This window comes from Dreissena polymorpha, chromosome 6, assembly GCF_020536995.1.
Source record: "Dreissena polymorpha isolate Duluth1 chromosome 6, UMN_Dpol_1.0, whole genome shotgun sequence".
Taxonomy (NCBI): Eukaryota; Metazoa; Mollusca; class Bivalvia; order Myida; family Dreissenidae; genus Dreissena; species Dreissena polymorpha.
The window spans coordinates 3537981-3563919 of NC_068360.1; the positions used below are offsets into that span (position 1 = coordinate 3537981).

The window sequence follows — 25939 nt, forward strand, 5'->3', positions numbered from 1 at the left end:
CCGGGTACTCTGGTTTCCCCGCACATCAAAAGACCACCTCAGAATTAAAAATCACTCATTAAAAATTAAATAGCTGAAATGGCAGTTATCATTTTTAAATTAGTCCGCCTTTAATGAGCCTTATCCAATAAATTAGGACTGCTGGGGCACACATAATGCAGCCTCAGGTGCGGAGGGACCTCATAAACTTCGCAATACACGCACATATTATTACATTTAATGATAGGAAGTACATATTGGCTATTCTAGTTAATATATATTATAATTTTAGTGTGTCAGACTGTCTGAATTTAAGAATGACGGACAGGTATTCATAAAATACAAGATAATCAGGTTTTTTGAAGTGTTCATGAAATATGAACGTCCAGGGAGTGTAACGACTGGACACCAAATATGCTGCTACATAAGCTAAGTTATATAATGATTTCTATATTATGGTACATATCCATTAAATGAGAATGATTTAGACTTCAAGAACCTTTAATACGTAGTCCTGCGTCTTCTGAAAAACAAAATTATTCATGAAATTTAATTTTGAAACAGAATTTAAATCCAGGTTCGAGCGCATGATTCAAAATTATAATGACTGCTCCCCGTAGTTAGCAAAGAATAAAATAAAATAAAATAAAATTTGAAATTAAACTACTTTAACGCATTTTTCATAACAAAACTAAATTGTTTATATACTTTAATATATATTAATAACTTACCATTGAGTTTGATCAGTTTATTCCGAAAATAATGCCTTGGCTGATAACCTTGGCTGATGGCCGTATTCTGGACTACTACAATAGGTCACATAACCCCAAACCGGAACTCCTGTTTTTAGGGTTACATGCAGTCAGTTTGATACTTAGCACACATTGTTGAGTGCATGCTGCCTAGGATTTGTAAAATACATTGCAAATGGTTAGTTTTGGTATCAACTTGAAGGTATATTTGTATATTTGAAAATAAGCCGTTTTTGTGCTATACTTTTTGTGTTGATGGTTCCCGGATTTGAAAGTAGGTCATACTATTTGAGGCCAAAATGGTTGTCTGCACAGCTGTCAAAACTGGTTTGCCTATTCTAAGGTAAATATTTTGAGTAAGGACGTATAGAATTTAATGACATGCATTTTTTTTCGAAAGATTATGCATTTATCTTTCCAATGATGTATGATGATATAGTGGGTATGCGCTTGATCATGGTAAAAATTGATATCGAACTTCAACTATTTATTATGTAATATAGAGGGAAATTAATTGCGCATGCGTAACCAATACCTGAACGAATTGCGCCGCCATTTTCTTCGAATATAGCATTTACTGCGGGGTCAATATTTCTTTTTTCAAATTATTTTACTTAATTACATCATTAAAGGACAAAAACATATGATCAAACACATGAATAAGTTTATTAACTATCTTTATTCTTCCGTATTGATTTTATTTAAATTTATTGTTAAATATTTAATTATTTTCTTTACAAAATCTCGGTTTGCTGCGGCAAAAATGATTGGTTGAAAAATGACCCAAACAAATAAATGTAAAAGCAGGCATAAAAATATACCAACAGTCTTAATTTTTCAACGCTGTGAAAAAATTGTAACCGCAGTGATAAAATATATATCACCGCAGTGATAAATTTATTACCGCAGTGACAAAAATGTCACCGCGGTGACAATTTTGTCACCGCTGTGATATCTATTTTTAGCTGTTGGCGTATCTGTACATTTGACCCAAAGGGTACGTCATAATAAATTACGGTGTACAGATTGTGTACGTTGTCTCACGTAGAACTTTTCGCGCTCGATTTGCGCGCTCGATCTGCGCAGTGAAATATCATATCCGGTAACTTTGTATATTTTTGAGAATGATCATGAATATTTGTTGTTTTTTTTTTTTCATTTTCTTTTTTCTTAAATGTCTCGTTAACGCAAAATAAAATAACTATATCTTAAAATATGTTTATAAATACCAAATACCAGAAAAAAATTATTCTTACTGTCTCCGTACACACTCGTATCTTTTCGGCCTAGACCGTCAGGTGAGGAACTTATTAAGCATGAATATGCAAACATTAATAAAAAGTATGTCGTAGCCAATGCTTAGCAATTTGGTTCAATAATATTTTACACGTTTTATGACACCGTCATGTTATAAAGTGATGTTCTGTATTTACAAGACGGGTTCTTGAGATCTGCGAAGAACTTCTTTGATTGCGCATGAATTACCGCCAAATGGTAAATCGGACTTTTGGGAATTCATTCATTCGTGGGTTTTGGCAGCCAGCCAATTCTGACTGTCTCACACATTTGTATCATTGCTATGGCCTTAGGGCTACGCCCCAGGCCAACAAAAACTATTAAAGTGTCAACAATGAGAACTTATCGAATTAACTGCCACAATATAAGTTCTCAATTGCACATGTTAATTTACTTACAATTCTATTTAGTCCGCAACCGTTTTCTATTGGTAGCAGGTTATAACATCGTCATCGCGTTAGGAACTAATATGGTCAGGGGCTTCTGGGATGAACGGGCTAGGTTCCTTTATCAAGACTGTCGGGATGGACAGGATAGGTACCTTTATGTAATAAGGTGGTCTGGGATTTGAATTGTGTGTGCATTCATACGAACGGGTCGTTCCTGTACAGTGAAGTTTCCATCACTAAAGGAGAATCATCTCATCTATTTCCATTAAATATCCGGTAAATTTAAGTTCAATTATTAGATTGCGTCTGTTCCTAAAACATGTCCACCTAATTACGGTTTGGGCATCAATTGTTCGCATTTCAGTAATACTGGGGCTGCAATCAACGTCGAAGACAGTAAGCTTCTTTTACTCTTTCCACTAAAAAGTTTGAAAATTTGCAACTCAGTTAGGTTGTGCCTATTTTTTTCACAACAAATACATCGCGTTTAAAGAACGAAAATTCAGCGCAAACCAGCGAACATATTTCAGTCAATATGGAGTCAATAACGCATGTTGACCTCAACATTCCATTGTTCCACAACAAATTGCGAGTCTATATGAAAATTGATAAGTTGTGCACATGTTATTTCATTAAAAATAATCGTTTGATTAAAAAAAATGATTAAAGAGTAAATATTAGCTTCAAACTGCTGTTACTTCTGACATGCATGAAGATGTGTATTTTTTTAAAGAGATTATTTTACCAAAAACACTTTGTATTTAGTGTTGTGTATCATACGTTGCAAGTCATTGAATGTAATTTTTTTTTAACCTATGTAAAATTGCTATTTTAACTTTTTATACATAGTACTTACTATAACAGTCATTTTGCTAATTACTTAAGAAGTATTTAAACTGTATTTCTTCTTTAAGTTCCTGTTGACTTGACTTATGACTGTACTCTTATACTCAGAGTTAAACATAACGTGATAAAAAATCAATCTGTCTATAAAAACGAAACATTCTGATCGGCTTTCTGCAATATTGTTTTATGTCATATATAATGCCGTTTTAAACACTATGTCTGTGAAAATGATACACACGTAATATGTATTGTATTTTTTGTGGAAAGCTATGCTATGTATGATATTTGTAATATACTTATCATAATGTCACCTTTGTCTAAACGATTGCTCCCATACAAATAACAAACATTTCGTTGGAAAATTTCTGATAAAAGAACGAAAAAAAATGTTTCACAGATCTGAGCACAGTGAACAATTTCAACAAAACGATCAATATTAAAATCCAGCTTGAACACAAAATTATCACTCGTTTTTTATCGCATGATAAGAAATTTTGTTTTGTTTTTTACATGACTATAAACACGTCTGCTAGCGTATTCTTGGTTGTATTTTTACGCACCATAAAGTCAAATCTGTGTTAATTCACAGACAAACGGCGACATATCAAAGTTTATTTCTTAAAGGTAACTGCCTGTCCTTATACATATTTCAGCCATAGCGCTGAACTGGGTAACCGGGAACATGGTCTGGATCGAGCATACGACCACATCTCCATAGCTAAAAGTGATGACATGTACCCCAGTGTCGTTATTTCCGGTATGGACCAGTCCATAAAAAGCGCCGTTTAAAGCGAGATTAAACGATTTTCTCAAATATTTAAGAATTTATATAAGATGTGTAAAAAGCTTAATAAACATATATTTCAATATAAATTAAAATAAAAGTTAAGAAGAATATTTGTCGAAATATGCGAAATAAGCCATTAAATTCTGAAATCGAAAATGTCAGCAGTCGAATTCGCCAGCATGTAAATAATGCATGTACGATGTGAATCTAAGTTTAGTTTAACGGTTCATTTTAAATTCCTGCAACGATATCTATTCAAACGACACACGGACACTAACTCTGATCCTAATAAAAAGACGAATGCTTCGGTTATTGTAGGGAAATATGAACGACATATCTTCGTCACAATCGGCTCGGGGCGCTAATTTGTCTTTGCTGACTTTTATGAAATTCGTCTTCAATGTATAATTTTTCTTGCTTATTTTGTGTTATTGTAACATATTTTAATCAATATATTACAATTTTTACACAAATCGTATAATCTCGCTTTGAGTAAAACGAGCGAACGTCCTGGCTTCACATAATTCAATATTTCTGCGTTCCTGTTTGCTGAAAGCACGTTAAGTCACATGTCATTTCAAAATCAGGCACGGTCATTAAAATTTAACAACGATTGTTTTTCCTTACTAGGGCTTTCAGTTCAAGATGATTAATTTGTATTTGCTTTTATAAATATTACAAACTGCTGTATTCATTGTGCTGTCAATGACCTAAAAACCAAATATTGAACAATAAAAACAACATGATCAATGGTATTTTGTTAATTAAAAATTATTTAAAGTCACTATTTATCTCCGAACTTTTAAAAAGCATGGGGATATTGTATTGGTCTCCATCTTTCTGTCCGTCCGTTCGGCCACTGACTCCTCCTACACTATAAGCATTAGAACCTTGAAACTTACACACATGGTAGCTATGAGCATATGTGCGACGGTGACGGCGACGGAATTTTGATCTGGCCCCTTGGTCAAAAGTTATGGGTAAATAAATGGGTAAAATGGGTATGAAATCCATAATTTGACTAACAACATGCGCTGCGCATGATAATAACTTTTGACCCAGGGGTCAGATCAAAATTCCAAATAGTGCATCGTCGCACATATGCTCATAGCTACCATTTGTGTAAGTTTCAAAGTTCTAGTGCTAATAGTGTAGGAGGAGATAGTGGCCGACCACGCCCACCCAAAATATTGGTTCTAACAATATTTCTTCATTTATCCACCAATTGACTTCACATTAATACTAAACATCTCTTATGACAACACGGTCTATCTCGAACATCCATGTCCACATTTCCCACCCCAGGGCCATTGATAAAGGTAAAGGCAGCTTGGTTGCCGTCCGTCCTCTTTCAAATTCATCGAGAGGTCCACGGGTACTACTTCCCCGTGCCCCAAATTTTTGTTGTACCCAACATTTTTGTACCCATTTTTTCTCGTACCCAATTTATTTCGTACCCAATTTGTTTTCGTTCCGAAATTTTGGTCCGTACCCAAATTATTTTCTTACCCAATTTTTTTTCGTACCTATTTTTTTGGCATAATTTTTTCGTACCCGAATTTGTTTTCGTACCCAAAATTTTGTTTTATCATAACTTCTTCATGTATTCACCAATTGACTTCAAATTCATACTGAACATCTTTTATGACAACACGGTGTATTTCGACCATCCATGTGCACATTACCATCCCCGGGGCCCCACCAACATAGGCCTTGCCCATCAAAAATTGCCTTTAAATATAACATCTATGCGGCGTGGGGATAAGCATCGGCCTCTGCCGCGCCACTTCTAGTTTTGTTTGCACTTGTTTCATATTACATTTTGAAGACTTTCATATTGATATTAATGACTTAGATATTGATTTATCAGAACCATCGTTTTGATTTCTGAGGAACGTTGTGTTAATGTCTGAGAACTTTCAAACTAATTTTAGAAGAAATTCATACAAATCAGATGTCGTTTATATGCATGTCTGAGGTCTTTTATATGTGTATTCTGTGGTCGTTCATATTGATTTTTGAGAACTTGTTAATTGTTTTGAAGAATTTAAGATCAATTTATGAGGTCGTCATATTAGTATATGATGCGCGTGTGTATTAATTTCGCACGATATTCGCATGAAGATCAATGGATATCTTTGTTGAATATGCAATGTCACTTTTGTTGTTACAATGCCATCGTTGTGAAAGTTTATGCTTTCAATTGATAAATGTAAATTTTTTAACTAAATAGTTCCAGTATGAAACATGAATACAGTTAAAGAAAGAATGAAAAGGTAATCAACAACTGGGCTTGAACCACTGATCCTTGAAGTAAAAGTATAGCGCCTAAACCACTCGGCCATGTGAATTGATTTCACATAAGACGTATTTTATACAATATATAAGCATTCCCAAAATGTTCCAAAATATAACGATAACAACTCTCCGAATTATTCAATCGTTTCGCGTTTGCAACGCTTTATATTTTCCATTTTTTATATCGTCGAAAGTGGCATAATATGGATATTTTAATAAATGGTAAATGATCGGTATTACTGTTTCCTCACAAATATCATAACTACAAACTTAATCTGCAACTCTGAAACATTTGTATTAATTTACCAAAACGTGAAAAGGTCCCTTTGAGGGTGTTACCTAAGATGGATGTTGAAAAACTCTCGAGACTTTGAGACTCTTGACATTTTGTTGTTAGGGCATGTAATGAATAGCCAGTTTGTCACTTGAAGATGCAATTTCTTACATTATCAATTTCATCATTTTTTTAATTAATCATAATTGCCTAAAAAGGTACGAGGTCTTCTGATGATTTACGTGAACCTACGTCATCTAAGTTGAAAAAGTACGGCTTTTCGGTGGACGTCCTAATTTTGGTTTCGTGTGCTGTATGGGGCGCGTCTGCTACCTTGATATAAGAAAGGTAGCAGTACCACCCCGATACAGCACACGAACAAAATCAATAGCTGTATAAATCACTCGACAAACACCGGGTTTAATCGATTAAAGCGAACGACACATTACTTAGTTTGCGACATTCAAATAGCATTATTTATCAAACAGTTAAAGACAGTATATATCGAACGAAGTGATGATTGATGAGGAGAGAGGTGTCAACATACCGCTTGATTTCTTGCACAAAATCAGTTCGAACTTAAGTTAAATTGTTTATAATTTCAGATTTGCTGCTGACTTTGGGCTCATCTGAACTAGGAGTTGAGGTTTGAGCATGGATATTGATCTCAAGCCACAATAATATATTTGTCGTAATCGTAATGCTGGGGCAAGTCCTTTACCAGGGACTGACTTTGGAAAGTTTCGACATCACAATAGTGCATAAAGTGACCTCGAATCATGTGTATGTGCATTTTACTTAAAAGAACGTATACATTTATGGTTTGCTTATGGTCAGATCTTTTTATTAGCTGGATCTATGCCAATTTATTCAGTGACAGATGTAAAGATTTATATAAATCATTTAATTTATCTTCTTTCGTATTTATTCATATAAGTGAAATTGTATAATCTTGGAGGTCTTGGAACATCGAAGGCTGCAATTTCGGAAAAACAGTGACCAAATTTTGAAGTACAATTCTCCCAAACTTCCTTTAATAAAAGCTTTGAACCGTCACCGCAATGATCTAAACGACATCTGGTCTGGTTCAGTTTAATTCAATGAGTGCGGCTCTTCTGTGGACGTCCCTATCCAATTTACGTGCTTTTTACTTGGCAGTACTGCAACCTGAATATCATAACTGATAGCTAGATTAATCTTCCAAAATTCAACGATCAATATTTAACCGAAATAAGTTACTGAAAGCCGATATATCACGAACGAGAACACGCTCTGTTTACGCTATTGACAATCCAAAAGATATGGTATAACCGAATGTAATCGAATCTCCCCGATAGAATGCCGGAGGTTGTCGACGAAGTTTCATATCTCCCTAACGACTTTAAACAAAACATATATAGGGATTGAGCGTATACGGAACTAGGACAGTTAAAGTGTTTAAGTGTTTTCTTTAGATATCAGTTGGTGTTCATATATATATTATTCGACATAGCAATACAGAAAGAAAATGCATTTGTCGATAATTTCACTTTCAATGTAAAATATATTTAAAGTATATATTAAACGTACAAACATTGGTTTTTCAAATCGAAAGTGGAAACCAGTTTAAACACAACATCACAGTGGCTTCTAGAAGACTTCAGGATTCAAACAGAGATAATGCAGGCGAATTCTGATGGCGACAAGACAGGTATTGTGTATGTCAATGTAAACTAGAGAACGCCTACCGTGGCTGCTGCAATAAACCGCTGTTATGTTGACACTATCTAAATATAAATACAAAAGGCAACTAATACGTCGTTATGAATTATTTTCTCCAAACATTTTGAAAATAGAAAATGTATATAAACAACACAACTGTTATCTCTGTAAATTATTAGGCAATATTGAGAGATTAGATCGTACTGAAACTCGTGACATGCTGTCTAGTGGATTCAGGATCTTACATAACAATAACCGAAATTACTTTAAGTTTTCGGACACTAAAACATGTGTATCCGAAAATTTAGAAACCAAAAATATTTTTAAACATGCAGTTGTCCGATAATTTAGAGAAAAAAATACGTGTCTTCGAAAATTTAGCGACACTTTAAAAACATAACATTGATGATCGAATACGGGTATAAAATGTGTATAACGTCAATTGTTTAAACGAATAATATCAAGTGCTTCTCAAATACCACAATGTAAAGTTGACATTACTTAAATGTATGTTTCAGTTAAGCTGATGAGCGAAACCATTGTTATTACCGTTATAAATAGTTATCTACCCAATAACGCAAATTTAATTGCCCATTGTCCTAAGGCATTCGTCTGCCAGATTTTATTACCAGCCCCAGCCCCATATAAGCACGGATGGACACGGACGACCCGGATCGACCCTGATCCTCCCGGATGAAGATCCGGGACGAACCCTGGGCTTTTTAGCATTTTTAGCCTCGACGGTCTTCCAAAGAACACCAACCCAGTTACACCATGGCATCAACACGGACCAACACGGACAAACCCTGAAGCAACAATGAATCAACACGGTACCCACACGGACTATCCCGGCAGAGCTACGGAGTATAAAGGTCCAACACGACAGAGACACCTATCGGCCGGATTAACACGGCATCTACACTGACCATCTCGAACCTACACGACAACGACAAAGACCAACACGACTGCGACAAGGACCAACATGATCAACCCCGGACCGAAAATAAATCAAACCTAGTTATTACATCAGTCTGCAATCGGGCCTCGTAGGTGTTAACTCGTATTTCGCAAACATAGCTAGAGGGTCAACATGTCAGCAACGACAAAGCATACAATCAGAGTGGGCCTTCCAATAACGGACAGGACTGCAAGAGCAGCATTTAACTACTGATGGAGCAAGAGAACATCACCAAGGAGAAGAAGAATCGAGGTCTAGATCAAGATCGCTATCACCTTCACAAGATCTACAACCACCACCAACCGACACTGACCCTAAAAAGAAAAGGAAGGCGTCGCTTGTCCTTACAGGGAAGCAGGAGATCGACATGCCCGATTGGCTACATCAACACCCAATGTTGTAGACAAAGAGTACGAAGCAGTACAAAACAGTGCCAAGAAGACAGACCTCTGGAATTTCAATGTAGCAAAGTTGAATCTGGAGTCTGGGCCTACGCTGCAGAATGGTATGAATGCGTCAGGACGAGGGTCGGGTAGCTGTTAGACAAGAAGAGCGGATCGGAAGATTATGGAATGGTTACCTTTGTAGTTTTAGTACAAGGAGTCAGCACGCCGAAGACACTGCATGGCGATGTGCTTACCGCCCAAGGCACCAACACAGATGTGCAGCTGTCATCGGTCGCCAATTTGCTGTTCTTCCACTCATCTGGCGTTTTAAGACCGGAAATAAGTTCCGCAGCGAATTCTACGACTTTCGCGTCATACACCTGGCAGATGATGTTCGAGATGATGTTTCGTGCGACATGGATTCCATACATGGAGAGTGGTACATGTCTTTGATGCTAGGTACCGGAATGCTATTGCCAACTTAATGCCAGCTATCAGAGGCGTCCTGTTGTTTGAAATCTTTGGCAGGATAATGTGCTCAATGCGTGTCAGGATCTCTTGGTATATATGGAAGTCCAGTATATGAGCCGGATGTTTCTCCATTTCATTCTTTGTACCGGTGAAGATACATTGTTGTCGCTACTTTTCTATTCCTATGTTGTGTCGTAGCTTCGCTTTAGCAATCATGATAATTTTTTCAACCCGAGCGTTTTGCAGTTGAAGCTGGCATGTCATCAGCATCAGCTTTTCCTCGTCGTCATCTCATCGCCTATGTTGCATCATCGGTAGCACAGAACAAAGTGGAATGATTTTCAAATTGCCCATATTAAAATAAACATTCGCCTGCGTTCGTGTTATGCCGTGTTTTTCCTTGATACCCCGTGCTTTCACCTTGTTTATACCATAAAGGTCCTTGTTGGCAACCTTTCTATCCGGCCACTTCCGTGTATCCACCGCGTCGCCACCACATATGTCCGTGTTTGCACCTTCTTCCTCCTTAGTGGCTCTGTGCTGATCCGTAATGGTTACGACAAAATCAAACTGTACCGGCGTATTACGTGTAAACGCCGGACCCTATATGGCTGCCCCCGGACCCTACACGGCGAACGTTCAAGGACCTACAAGGATCAACACGTAGCTACACGGCGGCTACAAGGTTACATGCCGGGTCGGGCCGGACATGAACCGTGTTGATCCGTCATCTGTATTGGACTGGGGCTTAATCAGGTTGTAAAAATGCATGATCGAAGCGCCACCAAATAAGCGCAACAGGGCCAAATTCTGGTAAAATAGCGTAGAAAAATAAACTCTCCGACAATTTAGAGTCATTAATAAAGACACAATTTATAGTTACGAGCACTTAGAGTAATTACGGTAGGTAACACGGACACAACGTTACATGTTAAGTTCTCACGACCGAAATCGCGGCTCTAATCGTGGACTTATCGTGCCGAACCTTTCTGATCGTATCAGATTAAGATAAGTCATGGACCTCGCGACCTCAATCGTATTATATACGTTTTTATTCGAGGACTGCAGTCCCGATTATCGTTTCAGAGCGTATCCAATGTTGACTGGTTCCATATTATCAGAATGGAACGTGTAAACGTATCGTTACTTGTTACAGACAATATCGCAAACCAGCGGAATGTAGGGTTTGAAAAAGCATCACAATTTATGTTAGCCTCAAATATCATAAAAAGTAGGGAGGCAACAGCTTACTAAATCATTAATCGGTTAACCGATTATTGTAAACGGTTTATTAAAACTTAAATATATGTAAGTATACTTTCAAACATTTCATTTTGCAGGATCATGAACTCCATTTAAAACGAAAATAATTTACGATCTCTTAGATTTCTCGCATAAGCGGCCATGTCATGTTCGTGATATAAATGTATTCATAATAACGCATAAAAATTACATGGATTTGCAAATGTTTTTAGACTTAGTTTGTAATGATGCGGTTTTAAAGCATGTGGATAAGAAATAAACAAATAAATTAGGTTATTTTATCTTGTTGATGAGGCCGCTTACGTTGGCGTCGTATTGCTTACAGTAATGTTTTTGATTATTGTGTTTTTTCTGTTTAAATGTGCTTATGTTCGATTTTTACTTACTTGAATAATGTTGTTGTCGTTGTTGTTTTATTTTTCAGGTCGACGTAAAGTGTGTTTTTGTTTTGCTTTGGCGATTTAAACTATCTGCTTTCTTTATTAATGAACACGTGCCAGACAGTGTTGATGGCATCGTTGGTTGAACAGATTTCAATAGATAATTACAAAGTGCATAAAATGTTAAGTTTAAAACAAATTATTTTGGCGAGAAATCAGTCTTGTAAAATGCTAAACAAAACGTCAAATAAGCAGACCAAAGCCTCAATCTATTGATTTGTATCGCGGTTTAAATAGACGTGTCAATTACTGCTTATTTTCCCCTGTCCTAAAAAGATCTCAAAATAAATGTTCGCGATTGAAACAAAACGATACTGCCAAGTATTATAACGTTACCTCTGTTGGTAACAATACGGCTATTATACAATAGATGAAACTCATGAATACTTCTTTGTTATTCTGTATACAATACAGTGAAAAATAGCATAAAACGATATTATATGTATATAAGAGTGAAAATAAATTGAAATAATTCTAGAAGTATTTATAATAAAACAGTCAAACTGAGTGACACTATAAAGAAACAGCGCAATTGTCACAATATGTTAACGAGCCGTACATTGATTAACTGCACCAACAAAGTGTGGGGTAAACGTTATGCGGCTTTTTATGTAATACCTTGACGGAAGCAAATGTTTTAATTGATGTCCTCGTTCCTTATTGGCAATGTCAAATGATGGGCAAATATTAATGAGGGCCATCTTATATATATGATATAATACTGGTTTATTGCTATTGAACGTTTTCCATGGACACGTAATTGATTCCCACCATTTGCGCTGTATGTTTTCAAAGCAGGCATAGCGTTTATTGACAGTATGTCCAGCGTTAGTAATGGAAATTGTGTGATTTAATCCATGAAAAATGCATAAAGTTTATTTTTTTTTAAAGTTTCGGGTTAATCTTTAATACAAAATGTACCTGTTAACAAAAACGTACCGTAGGTTAATCGGTTAACATGTTAACCTTTTACATCCTAATAAAAAGATAAGAGTAGATAATCGAGACGGTTTTACCATTTTGTACGACTTTGAGATCAAGCTATGTCAAAAACTAAAATATTCAATTTATGTGTAACGTAATAAGTTAAATATTATATTAAATATTAGTATACAAAATATTATACGCATTGGAAAATTATAAACAACAGAAATTCAATTGGCAAAAATTCCTATTATAAGCAATATCTTACATACTAAGAGCCCAGCTAACTAATGAATTAACGCATACATGCTTCAGAACGATATCAGATGGCCAATAAAGATGGTAATTATAAATACATAATGTAACGTCAAAATAGACCAGAAGAACACACCCAGTTAATTACTAATTGCTTATCTCGCTAATTAAACATATCTTGGTAGGTAGCCGGCAGATTGAATGTTGTATGATTTTATGTAAATAGCGGACTTCCTTATTTGTCTACGGAAAACTTCGCTATCTTTGGGCACGTGGTTTTCATTGTACACGTCAGCATTGGGTGTTCCAATCTATATTAATCATTATTAATACACTGTTCTGCAGTAGAGATCTGGAGATTCACGTACAAGGCCGGACATAACGGTCACACGATTTGTTATTGTCATGGGGCCAATAGGCCATTACATTTAACGTATACTTTAGAATATTTTACGAATAGTGGAACACGTTGTGTTGAAATTAAATCAATAGAAATAAATCCTTATGCACGATGAAAAGGACTTGTGTATGTTTATTGAGTTTTAAAGATTACGTCACATAGGGTCGGGTTGAATGCATTATATTCAGGTCTAGGTGTAGCTTAAATATGGACGGAGGGGATAGATCAGTGATAAACGCATTGTCGTGTTTCTGCAATATCACAAAGTGATATCAAATTGCAATAATGCGAAAATCACCGTATCATGAGGTATTGACCACAAATCAACTCGTCTAAAACAAGCCTGAATGTCAGACACATATCACGTTTAGCTACGAGAGAACAATCTTGTGATGGGTTGAACTAATAGTGGGTGCCAAGCAAAAGCTTGATTGTCAATACCCATTCAGCAATTTGAATGATCATTCCGCAAAAAATAGCCCGATGGCATACACACTTTTTTACGGTTACATTTTAGACATTTGTACGAATATCAAATATCTTGTTTATGTCGAAAGTAATTTGATAGTTCTTTACGTTAAAAGTGATAAAAATTACTCAGAGGTTGCCAATAGAATCACAATAGTTTCAAGTGTTAACCATTACATGTAACATTTATACTTGCCCATGTTGCCTATTGATACGGATTATAAGTGTACACAAATCGAAAAAAGCGGATTGAACCTCGTTTAAAGTTTCTCCAATCGTTATGGTCAGCTGTCTATGTTGTCACCAGAACTGAAAACAGATTTTGAATGAAAACCGGGCGTTTCATATTTGGTATGGAATATCTTGTAGCGGTCCTCTGAAAAGATTGTTCAAATTATGCTTCTGATGTTATATTCGACTGACCACTGTAATCACATGATTTATAAAAGCTTAAATATCAAGACTATTATCAACAGCATTAAGACTGACGGGTTTCGTGTTTGCAGCACAACCGTATAGTGGTCTGTTAAACGTAGTGTCCCCATGTTTCCCTGAGGTCGAATAAGAGCCCCGGATATACAACGCTTATAAAGACCTGAATCGTAAAATAACATTACATATCTTTTCTAAAACGAAAATTCCATTATTTGTAGGATATAAAGAATAATATTCTTCATTACCGTAACAAAATTTGTTAGTTTCCACTCCTCCGGCCGAACATTTTTGTGCACTGTCGACCATAAACGGTCTGTGGACTTTCGGGTTGAGATTGTGAGCATATTTATTTTTCAAATCAGTATGGGCTTAGCTACGGCATGAACCGTAACCCATGACAGCCTGTGTGGAGAACTCCTGTAAAGTTCGTCTGCTCTAACCACTGCAGCTGCCTGTTCTTATTGGTACTCTACATAGCGTGTTTTTAACAGCTTGTTAGACAACGTTGGCCAGTCTATATCATTGAAATCTGTACATATTGGCTGCTTTCAGGGAAAACGGGGCTTAATGCATGTCAAATAAGATTAGCTTGTGCACACTGATTAGCTGTATCAATGATTTGAAAAAAAACAAACATCTCAACCTGTGCTTTAAGACACACTCTTTATAAATGTGAATGGGTTGTGGTCATTTCAAACTTGCGATATAAAAAGCTATAACATAATTTTGAAAACTGAGTTGCGTCTAAGATTATACAACAGCGAACAAATTCAGTGCCTTCAGCACTTTGATTAGTGTGAGCGTAAGCTCACGCTAAAGTAGAGAGGCAGTTTTGAAAATCAGTATGCTTTCAGAAAGCTAGGGACGACAACTGCAGCTAGTAAAGATAACCACTGCCTGTTTACACTGAAGCAGACAGCATTTATAAGGTTTAAGAGCTTGTTCAACGATAAAGGCCAGTCTAGTGTTTAAAACAGCTTTTGCGATGACATTTGCTAGTTAATCATTGAAATCTGAACATATTGGCTGCTTTCAGGGAAAACGGTGCTAAACGCTGCATTAAAAGTCTGTCATGTTGGCAAAATTGTTGCTCAATAATTTAAAGAAAATAGAAACAGTATTAGATACACACATGTACACGATTATAGGCTTGTCATTTTTAGCAAGGAAACAAAATTATAAAGATGGTTGCCAGTGCAGCAACCAATTGTGAAAAAAGAGACATATTGTTGTTATTTTGTCAAAGTTATCTGTATAACATGCACACACATCTCGACCTGTGCTTTATGACACACTCTTTATAAATTTGAATGGGTTGTGTTCATTTTAAACTTGCGATATAAACAGCTATCACATAGCATATAACATGAAAACTGAAGTGCGTCTAAGATTATGCAATAGCGAACACTTCAGTGCCTTCAGCGCTTTGATAAAAGTATTCGATCATATCCTCTAAATTAACTTTTATATATAAAAAAGAATAATGAAAATAGATTTGGATGATTTCTGCTGTTGATCTTTCAACATAAAATCGGAAATAACTCGTGTGTCGTATTTACAAAGTTAATAGTTTTGGCAATTTTAGACAACACAAAGAACATATTTGTTTAACCTTATCAAATATAACAATTACGAAGTTGTCCTTTTTTAACAGCATACATATTATTTACTACCACATCAATGTCATGTGCAACTCCATTAGAACGTGATTACAGGTTAGCGGCGTAGGATTCTTAGGCACTTATTGTTAGGTTATGAACTTCTGATCTCTCTAAAAGTCTGTCTTACTCTGTAAGTGTTTTGACTGGAATTTATGTCATCAGATCTCTTTAAAATTAATAAACAGTTTTATAAACATCGTTGATTTCATGATACATTAATCCGGTCTCCGTCGGAAGAGGAATTGCAACATTTGGATGATAATGATGAATATGCGGCTGGTGATGATAATGATGAGAATGATGATGATGATTATTTAAAATACCCACTTATATGCTGATACCTTATTGGCACAGCGCGTAAGAAATTCCTCCAAATTCGCAAATAAACGAATCCTAAACGCAATAAGTTTAAGATATAGTTTCATTTGTAAAGTAACTTAATGACACTTTACAAATACAAAGATATGTGAACAAGATCCGTTAAATGGACTCATTTTAATAAAATAATGTGTAATTAATTATATATTTATATTATATAAAATATTAGTAGTTTAACTTATTAATTTATTTATTGTTTGTTACTAATATTTCAGAGGCTACCAGTCCCATGAGCTTATCATCCCAACCAATTCCATTAACCCTGGAGCTGCTCGTGTCCGTTGATCTACCAAAGACTGGAGATGATGAGAAGGAGCCTTTGCTCACTGGACTGGACTTCCTGCCGGACGGGAGACTGGTAGCCGTAGATAACTATAACAGGAGATGTATCATACTGAATGAGCGACTACAGAGACTAGGAACACCGTACAAGTTCAAGTATAACCCAATTTGCGTAGTATGTGTGTCTCATGATAAACTGTGTGTAACGGGTGGTGCTGGTAGTATAGTATGTAAAGTAGTATGTCTCCTGTCTGTGAGTACACACAATACCATCACACTGACCAGGGAGATCACAACATCATCCTCGTTCAGCTCTATATGCTGCATGTCTCCATCTAACATGGTCGCGAGTACGTATGATGATCCCCGTCCTGCTAGAATGATATCAGTGGACGGGGTAGAGTCAGACTTTGATCACTCCCAGACGTTTTCTATGAAGACGTACAAAATAGATGAGAGTTCGTGCACGTATGTACAGTCTAAGAACACGTTAGTACTGACTGACAGGTACGCTCACACTGTGTACATGAACGACACCGTAAAGGGTACGTCTAAAGCAGTCACTGATGAGACCATACAGGAACCTCGTGCTGCCTGTGTAGGGCCTGGTGACTCGGTGCTGGTGTGTAGTGAGAATAAGAACTCCATCGTGCACCTGACCATTGACGGTAAAATACTGGGTACCTACCCAGTGGATATGAAGTTTCCGAGAAGCATATGTGTGTCTAAGGATGGCACAAGGCTGGCAGTGTCAAACGGCCCTTTCGGCATCAGGAAACTTCATTTGTATAAGATATCAATGGCAATAAGTTAGCTGACTAGAAAGATGTAAATGTTATCCATGTCATCAGGCTTTCTACACAATTATTAAATATTGACTTTCGTGTATTGGTTTTGTTAAATCAATTCGGAATACGATTAATTAAAATTGAGTAGTGTTGTTACAAGGTTTTATCGTTGAAGAATTTTAAAAGATTGCGAACTACCTATGTTTTTTGCATTTGATATAATGTAAAATGTGTGTTTATACTTAACTTCAATGTTATAATGTTATATAGAATATTTGAATGTATTTAGATATTTTGTGTAAGGTATACTATTTAAATTTGCATTACATGCAACTTGCCCGCTGTGTAAGGTAGTTAGGCGCATTCAATATTTATACATGCATGTCAATTTTTGAAAACATCTCTTTAAATGAACAAACGATGACAATGTTTTGTTAATGCCATGGAAAAAAATATTCGTTTGTTTAAAATAATGCTTGTTTTGTTCAGCTTAAATTAGCCACAAGTTCTATAATCATCACCAGAAGTCGAATAGAACTAGAATTCCCAGCATGTCACCTCTGCCTTTTAGAAGCTTTGGTATATGGTATATAAAGACGTAAATTTCAGTTGTTATTGTTTGTTTTTATATAGATAAGCACAACGATAATATCAAATTAATTCTGGCATAGTTTCTTAGTCTTAGATTTGTTATAATGCTATTTTTAAATAAACCAATACTTGCACTTTTTAACAATTTCCTGTATTCAGAATTGCTGGGGCCGAGAAAACACACGCTTTAATGTAAAACCTTATGATACATAACACTCTGATCAGACATCCCCATATCAAAGTGCGGAGAATGATAAAACAGAGAAATCGTGTAAGGTAGTAAACTCATCATATTCCATGTTTAGAACATTTGTTGAGAAATCATATAATTGTATAATGTTCTTGAATCAATAATACATTTAAATAAAGTGTGACTGCTGCGGGGTTCCGACCCGGGACCATTTGTGTTAACATCGAACGCTCTACCACAAAGGCCTGCCCTTTATATCGTGTTTAAGAACCCCTATCTTGTTTTAATTCTGCGGATTTCTGATAGCTATATGCAAATACGTAAGATTTTTTCATAGGTTTTCAACATTTTGAGTTGCATGTAGTTCATTTAAAATTTTTAATTACTTGTTATGGCGCTGATAAAGCATATTCATCTTGTATATATTAAGGAAAGTATTCCGATTGCAAACATTAAAGATACGAGTGTTAACGTTTTTTGCAACATTCCGGACATTAACGAACTTATGATAGGTCGAATATCTGAAATCGGGAAATTCACATGTACGCTTTTGCCTTGTATGTCTATTAAGATATTGATTACTGCGTTTTAATACGACATTAATGATTTCACCTTTAAAGCGGGTATATACGATTTTTTATATGTGTTTAATTGTAATATATTGATAAAATATGTTACAATAACACAAAATAGGCAAGAAAAATTATACATTAAAGCCGAATTTCATAAAATGCAGCTAAGACAAATTAGCGCCCCAAGCCGATAGTGACGTACATATTTTCCTACAATAATCGAAGCATTCGTCTTTGTATTATAAACCGTTTAACTACGAGGGGTGTGTCAGAAGTTCGTGGATTTTCGCTATAACTTATTAGTTTGCTGGTAAAAGTCAATGAAATTTACATATTATACAAACCAATTATCACGGACTTTATATATAAGCTAAAAATGCATGAATTTCATAAAGCGCGTTTGAAACGCGTTGCCATAGAGACCTTAGTAACGACATGCGGCGCAAGCGTGTATTTTATTATAAGTATGAGCGTTACGCGAATTTAAATTTGGTTTAAATGTCGTTGATAAACAGAATTTAAGGCAAATTTCACGTTACAGCGCCTAAGTCCTCCTAACAGCCCGGATTTGGCCCCTATGGACTTCCGCGTCTTCCCGGAAGTTAAATCACATTTGCGCGGTATTCGCTTTGCAAGTAAACAGGAACTTACAGTTGCAGCAAAGCGAATCGTGTCGTCTTTTGACGCTGGCTGGTATACAGACACTTTTGACTATTGGATTTCCCGACACATAAAGTGCATTCGCGTTGGAGGTGATTAAGTGGAAAAGATTTGACAGTTGTTAACTTCATAACGTCATTGACGTTGAACAGAAACGTTACACGTGCGTCGGTGTGCGCATTGTGCACATGTTTAAATCTCTGATATATATATTTTTTTATGTATTTCCATGATATTTGGAGAGTAGATTTGGAAATGACGAAATATTCTTAACATGCTATTTGTTTGTCCATTTATGTTACCAAATGAAAGTTATAGCGAAAATCCACGAACTTCTGGAACACCTCTCGTAAGTTTAGATGCACATCGTACATGTATGGTATACATGCTGGCGAATTCGGCAGTACAGCCGTTTTCAATTTCAGAATTAAATATCTGGCTTATTTCGCATTTTTCGACACATGTTCTTCTTAACTTTTATTTTAATTTATATTGAAATATATATATATAATAAGTTTTTTACACAGTTTATATAAATTTATAAATATTTGACAAAATCGTATATACCCGCTTTAACAACTTTGTTAATGTATCGCATGAAATCATATTTCCGTTGACATTATGCGTACATATATATTAATAACCATAACGAAACAATTTACTTACATGGTTTTGTCATTCGTCCTGTCTATTCTGGAAATGTTACATTGTTCATTTTTTTCCGAAAAAATTCGTGAATGAACGTTATGATAAAAACTAAAGTTCATATTATTCTTATAGCACATGAGCAAAGATTTTTTTAACCAGTTTATTCACTGCATATGTTAATAACCAGTATGTTTGTCTCATATTAGTTGAAGTGCCGATAAGATTTCTTATGGTGTACGGTATTGAAAAATACTGTTTCTGAGAACTAACCTGGTTTACTGGTAGAGAGTTTAACTAGTGACAGTAATATATGAAGGACCGAAATGTGGCTCAATCGATCATAGTGTTTAGCTTTCAGTATTATTTGTGTTGTTTTTAAGTGAACGCGCATGTTAATTATGACATCGAATGGATCATCTCAATACAGCATCATTAATTGGTGTTTTAGTTCAAGGCTTAAACAGAAAACCTTATAACAATAGGTGTTATTTTAGAATTTGTGAAATTTGATAATAAACATTCATGTATATTATGTTCAACTGACCAAATGTAACTGATTTACAACTTGAATTGAGATGCTTTATTTTCTGTTTGATTTATTTTTCCTTTCAGATGATGTACATTTGTGTGATTCTAGTTTTTAATAAATAATTCTAAAACATTAATGCAGCATACTGCTAAATTATTGTTAACATTATTAAATTATGTTGGTTATCTGGATTATCGAGTGGAAAAAAAGTAATATATATAAAATAAAGCTTATTAATTAGTTATCATATGTATTAACATACTTTTAAAAGTATTAAAAATATAGTCAATGCCATTATTCATTAATGTAGCAAGGTTCCTTAAATGATTGTCCTTATTAATTAAGTCGGAATTACTGGTGGTTTTCACACCGCGATAAAGTGGCAACAACTTTTTTGTGGCCAGTAGTATATCCAGTGAAAACCCTGTTTATTCATGTTTATTATAAAGTATTTTCCTAAAAAGCTTTTTAGATAATACAATAATTGCTACATGGCATGCCAAACAGCGCACTGAAGTGTTTATGCATAAATTATTTCCAATTACACCTGCACCTCAGGCGGTCCCTTACCAACTTCAATATAAGAACACCCATGACCTCGTTCATTAACTACAACTTTTATCTCGTCTATGTTTTTTCTCTTTGATTTCAAGCCTTTATAAACACGCAAAACTGCTATCAGAAAGTGACATTAAGTAACATTATTCCAAAATACAATTTTAATGATTCATCTTCATAATTTTTAATAAAACAATACCTGCATCGAAACCGCATGCTGAAGTATACACAAATACGTGTAATTCGACCGTCATGGAACGTTACATGGAGTACAAATTAAATAGATGCTCTTATTTTGTCATTCAAAGTACAGACCAAAGCATAGTTTTCAGTACATAAATTCTCGACACATAATCTGCGATTGTCTCACTTCCATCGACAAATGGTGGTAATCAGCGATTTTTCACAAGTTATTGAAGGTCAGTTACTGGTTTTCAGTTTGGTTGAAGATGGTCATATATGTTGCATTGAAGACATTTATCCGACCTATTAGGGTATTGAGGAAGTTTTCTTTGGTTGTTATGCCGTCGATCCTCAATCAATCAGACTATGGCCTGGTATTGACATATTTAATTGGACGAATTGTCAGCGACTAATCAGCGACTGGTCGGTAAAAAGCTGCAACAACAGAGCATCATCTTGTTTCTGTCACACAATAGCTATTAAAATAGAACACACCCTTTTACATTTAGCATTGATTTTGACATAAACAAAGGAGTATAAGGGTGTACGGTCTTTTCTCCCCCTTGGACATTTCTCCCCCTAGTCTTTTCTCCTCCTAATGCCCTAGTATTTTCTCCTCCCAGTATAGTTCGTACTGGGTGGATTAATCTGCTACTTTTAACGCCTCTATTGATCTATTATCAATGCTAATTCAATCAGTGATCAATCAAGCTCATCAATAGAGAAAGGAAGATTATCATTGCTTCATTTTCACGATTTGTCAATGAAATATATTGAGTGTGTTTATGTCATTTCAACATTATAATGTTTTATTTTGGGTAGCAACCTAAATTTTGAATATTTATTATTAATTTTGAATTTAAAACACTTTAATATTTCCAAATTGTAAAATATAAATTTCAAAATGATCATGAAGCAATGAAAGTCAAATCAAAACTAACTCTTTTCATGACACTGGGACTGGGCAGGATGTGGAAATGGTCAGGTGTGAATCCCTAAGACATTCTTTTGAAAAAAACTTGCTAAATTACATGGGTGGAATGTGTCATCATTTGGAATATGTCATCCTTGTTTATTTGAAAGAATGTGCCTGTAGCGGATGCGTGGTCTAGTGGTAACACACTGGCTTCACAATCCAGAGATCGCTGGTTCGATCCCCCGCTGCACCTAACCTACTAACTCGTCTTTCGCATGAGACGTTAAACCGAGGTGCAGTGTACTAGGTGCTATACACCGAGCACTAAAAGACCCAGGGTCACCTCTGGAACGGGGTGTCTCCTGTATCTTGCACTATCCCCCGTAACCAACTAGCACGTCTTTCTGGGGGCGATGGCCATATGGGAGACAATCCCGGTGCACTCGATAAAAAACAAAAACAACAACACAAAAAACGAAAGAATGTGCCAATCAACATCTTGGCTTATTTTTAACTGATCATTAAACAGAAACAGAAACACAACACAGTTACTAATTAATTTATTTTATTTCAAATCATCAATTTTTATTCACAATATATATATCAAGAACAAATTTTAATTTTGGAAAACTATTAATGAAAGTTTAAATATATTTTAAACAGAAACACAACACAATTACAAATCAAATCAAGGTCGCCGTGGTGTAATGGATATGGTGTCCGCCTAGCGACCGGGAGGTCACGGGTTCGATCCCCGCTGTGGGAGCGTTCTTTCGGTCGCCCATATAGACACCAAGTACTAGTTCTAGGCCCAGGAAACGGACACGAGAGCATTTCAAATAAGTAGGAATTACTTTTTATGCAATCGAGCTAAAATAAATAGGTTTAAACTAATTACAAATTAATTAATTTTATTTAAAATCATCAATTTTTACTCATAATATTATGGTAAACAGCCAAAACAATTTTTAGTTTTGCAGAACATTTAATGAAAACTTAAATATATTTTTTGTAATAAATATTAATTAAAATGAATAAAAAAAATATGAAAGTGTTAAAATTGTTACAATAATATCATTTCAGAAGTTACATCTGTGCCGAGACATTTTTTGTATTAATTAATATTTTAAATGAAGAATATTATTTAATTATCACCCAACAATGTTCCAGCTCAATCATAAATGTGATAATTTAATCAAATTGTGTATTTAATTACTGGACATCAAACATTTCAATCAGTCTCAAGTACTTATAAACCAAATATAGAAGTGTGAAAAACAACATCTTTTGATCATTTCATAAATATTGAAGAATGATTAACATTCAATTTTTATTTAGATAGATTAACTTATAAACTAAAACAGAAACTTAAAATAATATGTCGCTATATTACTATTTCTTTCATAGTCTTATAGACTTACAACAAAATTTAATTAAAAATAACACTACTCACTGATAACGCAATAACAACACCAACATTTATTGGTATAACTAAATTGCTCCTTCATTAACCGTTCTTCAGTCACATACTTCATTTTCTCCAACCTAAATATAGAGATAATAAAAGAAATGTTGGGAGGAGAAAAGTCTAGGATTTGAGAGGAGAAAAGTCTAGGGTTTGGGAGGAGAAAAGACCAGGGGAGAAACGTCCAGGTGGAGAAAAGACCGGAGACCAGTATAAGCAGGCTCGAATATATGAATTGCACGGGCAGAAGAATGTTGGAAGCATTGAATAGTTGAAAGCAGAATGACCCTACTTTTTTCATAAAATGATTGCTATGGTAGCAAATCTACTCTTGACCATCCGGGAAATTTCCACTATCGCCATTTCCTTCTAATCCAAACATTGCCTGAGTTTAGGTTGGTGGTCACTATAGTGGTCAGCGGGGGTTTCCTTCGAATACTCCGGCTTCGCCCCACAACACAGTTAAACACCAAAATTGAAGATCTTTTAGAAACAACTAATTGGCTAGAAATTGAAGCTATAATTAACCATTCGTCCCGACTTTCGTGTGTCTAGTAAGTTCAGTAGGAAGGAGTGCTGAACTTTGGGTCCACCCATAATGCAGCCTTAATAATCTTGTAAACTTCGAAATGCACACGCATACCAACTATCAACAGTCATGCCGTGTATTGTGTTAAACGTCGTGCCTCGTCCTTAAGAGATTTAAACATCAAAATAATGAAATCAAGAAACTTTGGAATGAGGAAAATTCAGCTAGTTTTACATTTAAGGCAAGTGATCAATACTTAAATTAAAATGACAAGTCGGACGGGGTATTTTATTTAACAGTAAATTATTTGTTCAAAGCATCGAACGAATCCAAAACTTATTTCGGATTGTGTGTTTGTCATGTAAAGTTCCATAGGAATAAAATAACTAGGTGTGACAGAACAAAGACCTATACAATACATTCTATATTCTGTATTTGGACAGAATTACGTTTTTTTGTCTTTTGGGTCCAACTGGTTATAATTCGCTATGTGCTCAAGTGAGATTTACAGCTGTAGGTGGGTGGGGAAAAAGTCGAGAAATTGTGAATGACACATAACAAACAATAATTTGCATTATTTTCCGGAATTTAATTATTCAAATTGTTATTCAGCACATAAGGAAATAAAAAAGTAAGTATAAAACAGAATGAAAACGAATTTAAAAATCTCAAAAAATATCTACATAGATGCATATAATTAAATCAATACTATCACAGGAAAGTGCACACACAATATAAACAATGATTGCTAAACTATTTATTTATAACAAAAAAATATACCTGTCTCTCATTAAGTTTTTAATTGTTAACAAGACTATTGCCAAGCAATAAAAGTCCCCTACCTCTCCATATTGTCATCTGTCAATGTTTCAAGTTTCATGAAAAAATATGAAGAACTTTTAAAGTTATCGCAGGATCCACCAATTTCAGCAATATTTCTAGTCTAGTTGTTGCCATAGCAACCAGAATGCTTGACCTAGGAACAAAATGAAATGATGTGCATAATCTCAATATTGACATCTGTCCATGTTTATAGTTTCAAGAAAAAATATGAAGATCTTTTAAAGTTATCGCAAGTCCAGACAAGTGTGACAGACTAACAGACTGACAGACACACAAAGCGCAAACCACAAGTCCCCTCCGGTTTCACCAGTAGGGGACTTACAAACATTTCAGGCAAATTTTTCATACTTTTTTATAAGTGTGATTTTTTTCGTCATTTATCAACCGATTTGTTTTCTATGATCATGAATGGGTAGAAATTGATAATAAAGAAAAACAAACAAATGTTATTGTGAAAAAATGATTTTCCACCATTTTAAAGGGGGTTAACTTTAGATTTCACCGGAATAATAACATCATGACGTTAAAAACGATGTAATTTCACAGTCACATAGTAAAATGTTTAGACAGCTTTCACAGTTACTTTTCACTGTTTGGAAAAGTGACTGATACTTTTTAAATCACAGATATTCTCTACAAACCACAGGCAAGTATTAAATAAACACTCGATAGGTACGATGGGTCAATTAAATTAATAATAAAATAATTTACAAGTAGATCTTTTGATTGATTATTACAGTTCAAGACTAAGTATAACCTGACTTCCCTAAAATAACACATACCCTTATAAAGTACAAAGAGAGGAAAATAAACAGCTGGGTAAA

The 25939-nt window shown here is 35.1% G+C and overlaps 2 protein-coding genes and 1 long non-coding RNA gene across 3 annotated transcripts in view; 1 reads left to right on the forward strand and 2 right to left on the reverse strand.

Moving 5' to 3' along the window:
• Nucleotides 1–25939, reverse strand: part of LOC127833219 (uncharacterized) — a 1273891-nt gene that overhangs the window by 871201 nt on the left and 376751 nt on the right. The window lies entirely within an intron of this gene.
• LOC127833222 (uncharacterized) overlaps nt 1–25939 on the forward strand; it is a 491760-nt gene that overhangs the window by 144178 nt on the left and 321643 nt on the right. The window contains exon 12 of the mRNA XM_052358379.1: nt 16577–17150. Coding sequence (XP_052214339.1) covers nt 16577–17150 — 574 coding nt within the window. The remainder of the gene's footprint in view (nt 1–16576; nt 17151–25939) is intronic.
• Nucleotides 25575–25939, reverse strand: part of LOC127833247 (uncharacterized) — a 109143-nt gene continuing 108778 nt past the window's right edge. The window contains exon 2 of the long non-coding RNA XR_008027274.1: nt 25575–25872. This is a non-coding gene — a long non-coding RNA (uncharacterized LOC127833247). The remainder of the gene's footprint in view (nt 25873–25939) is intronic.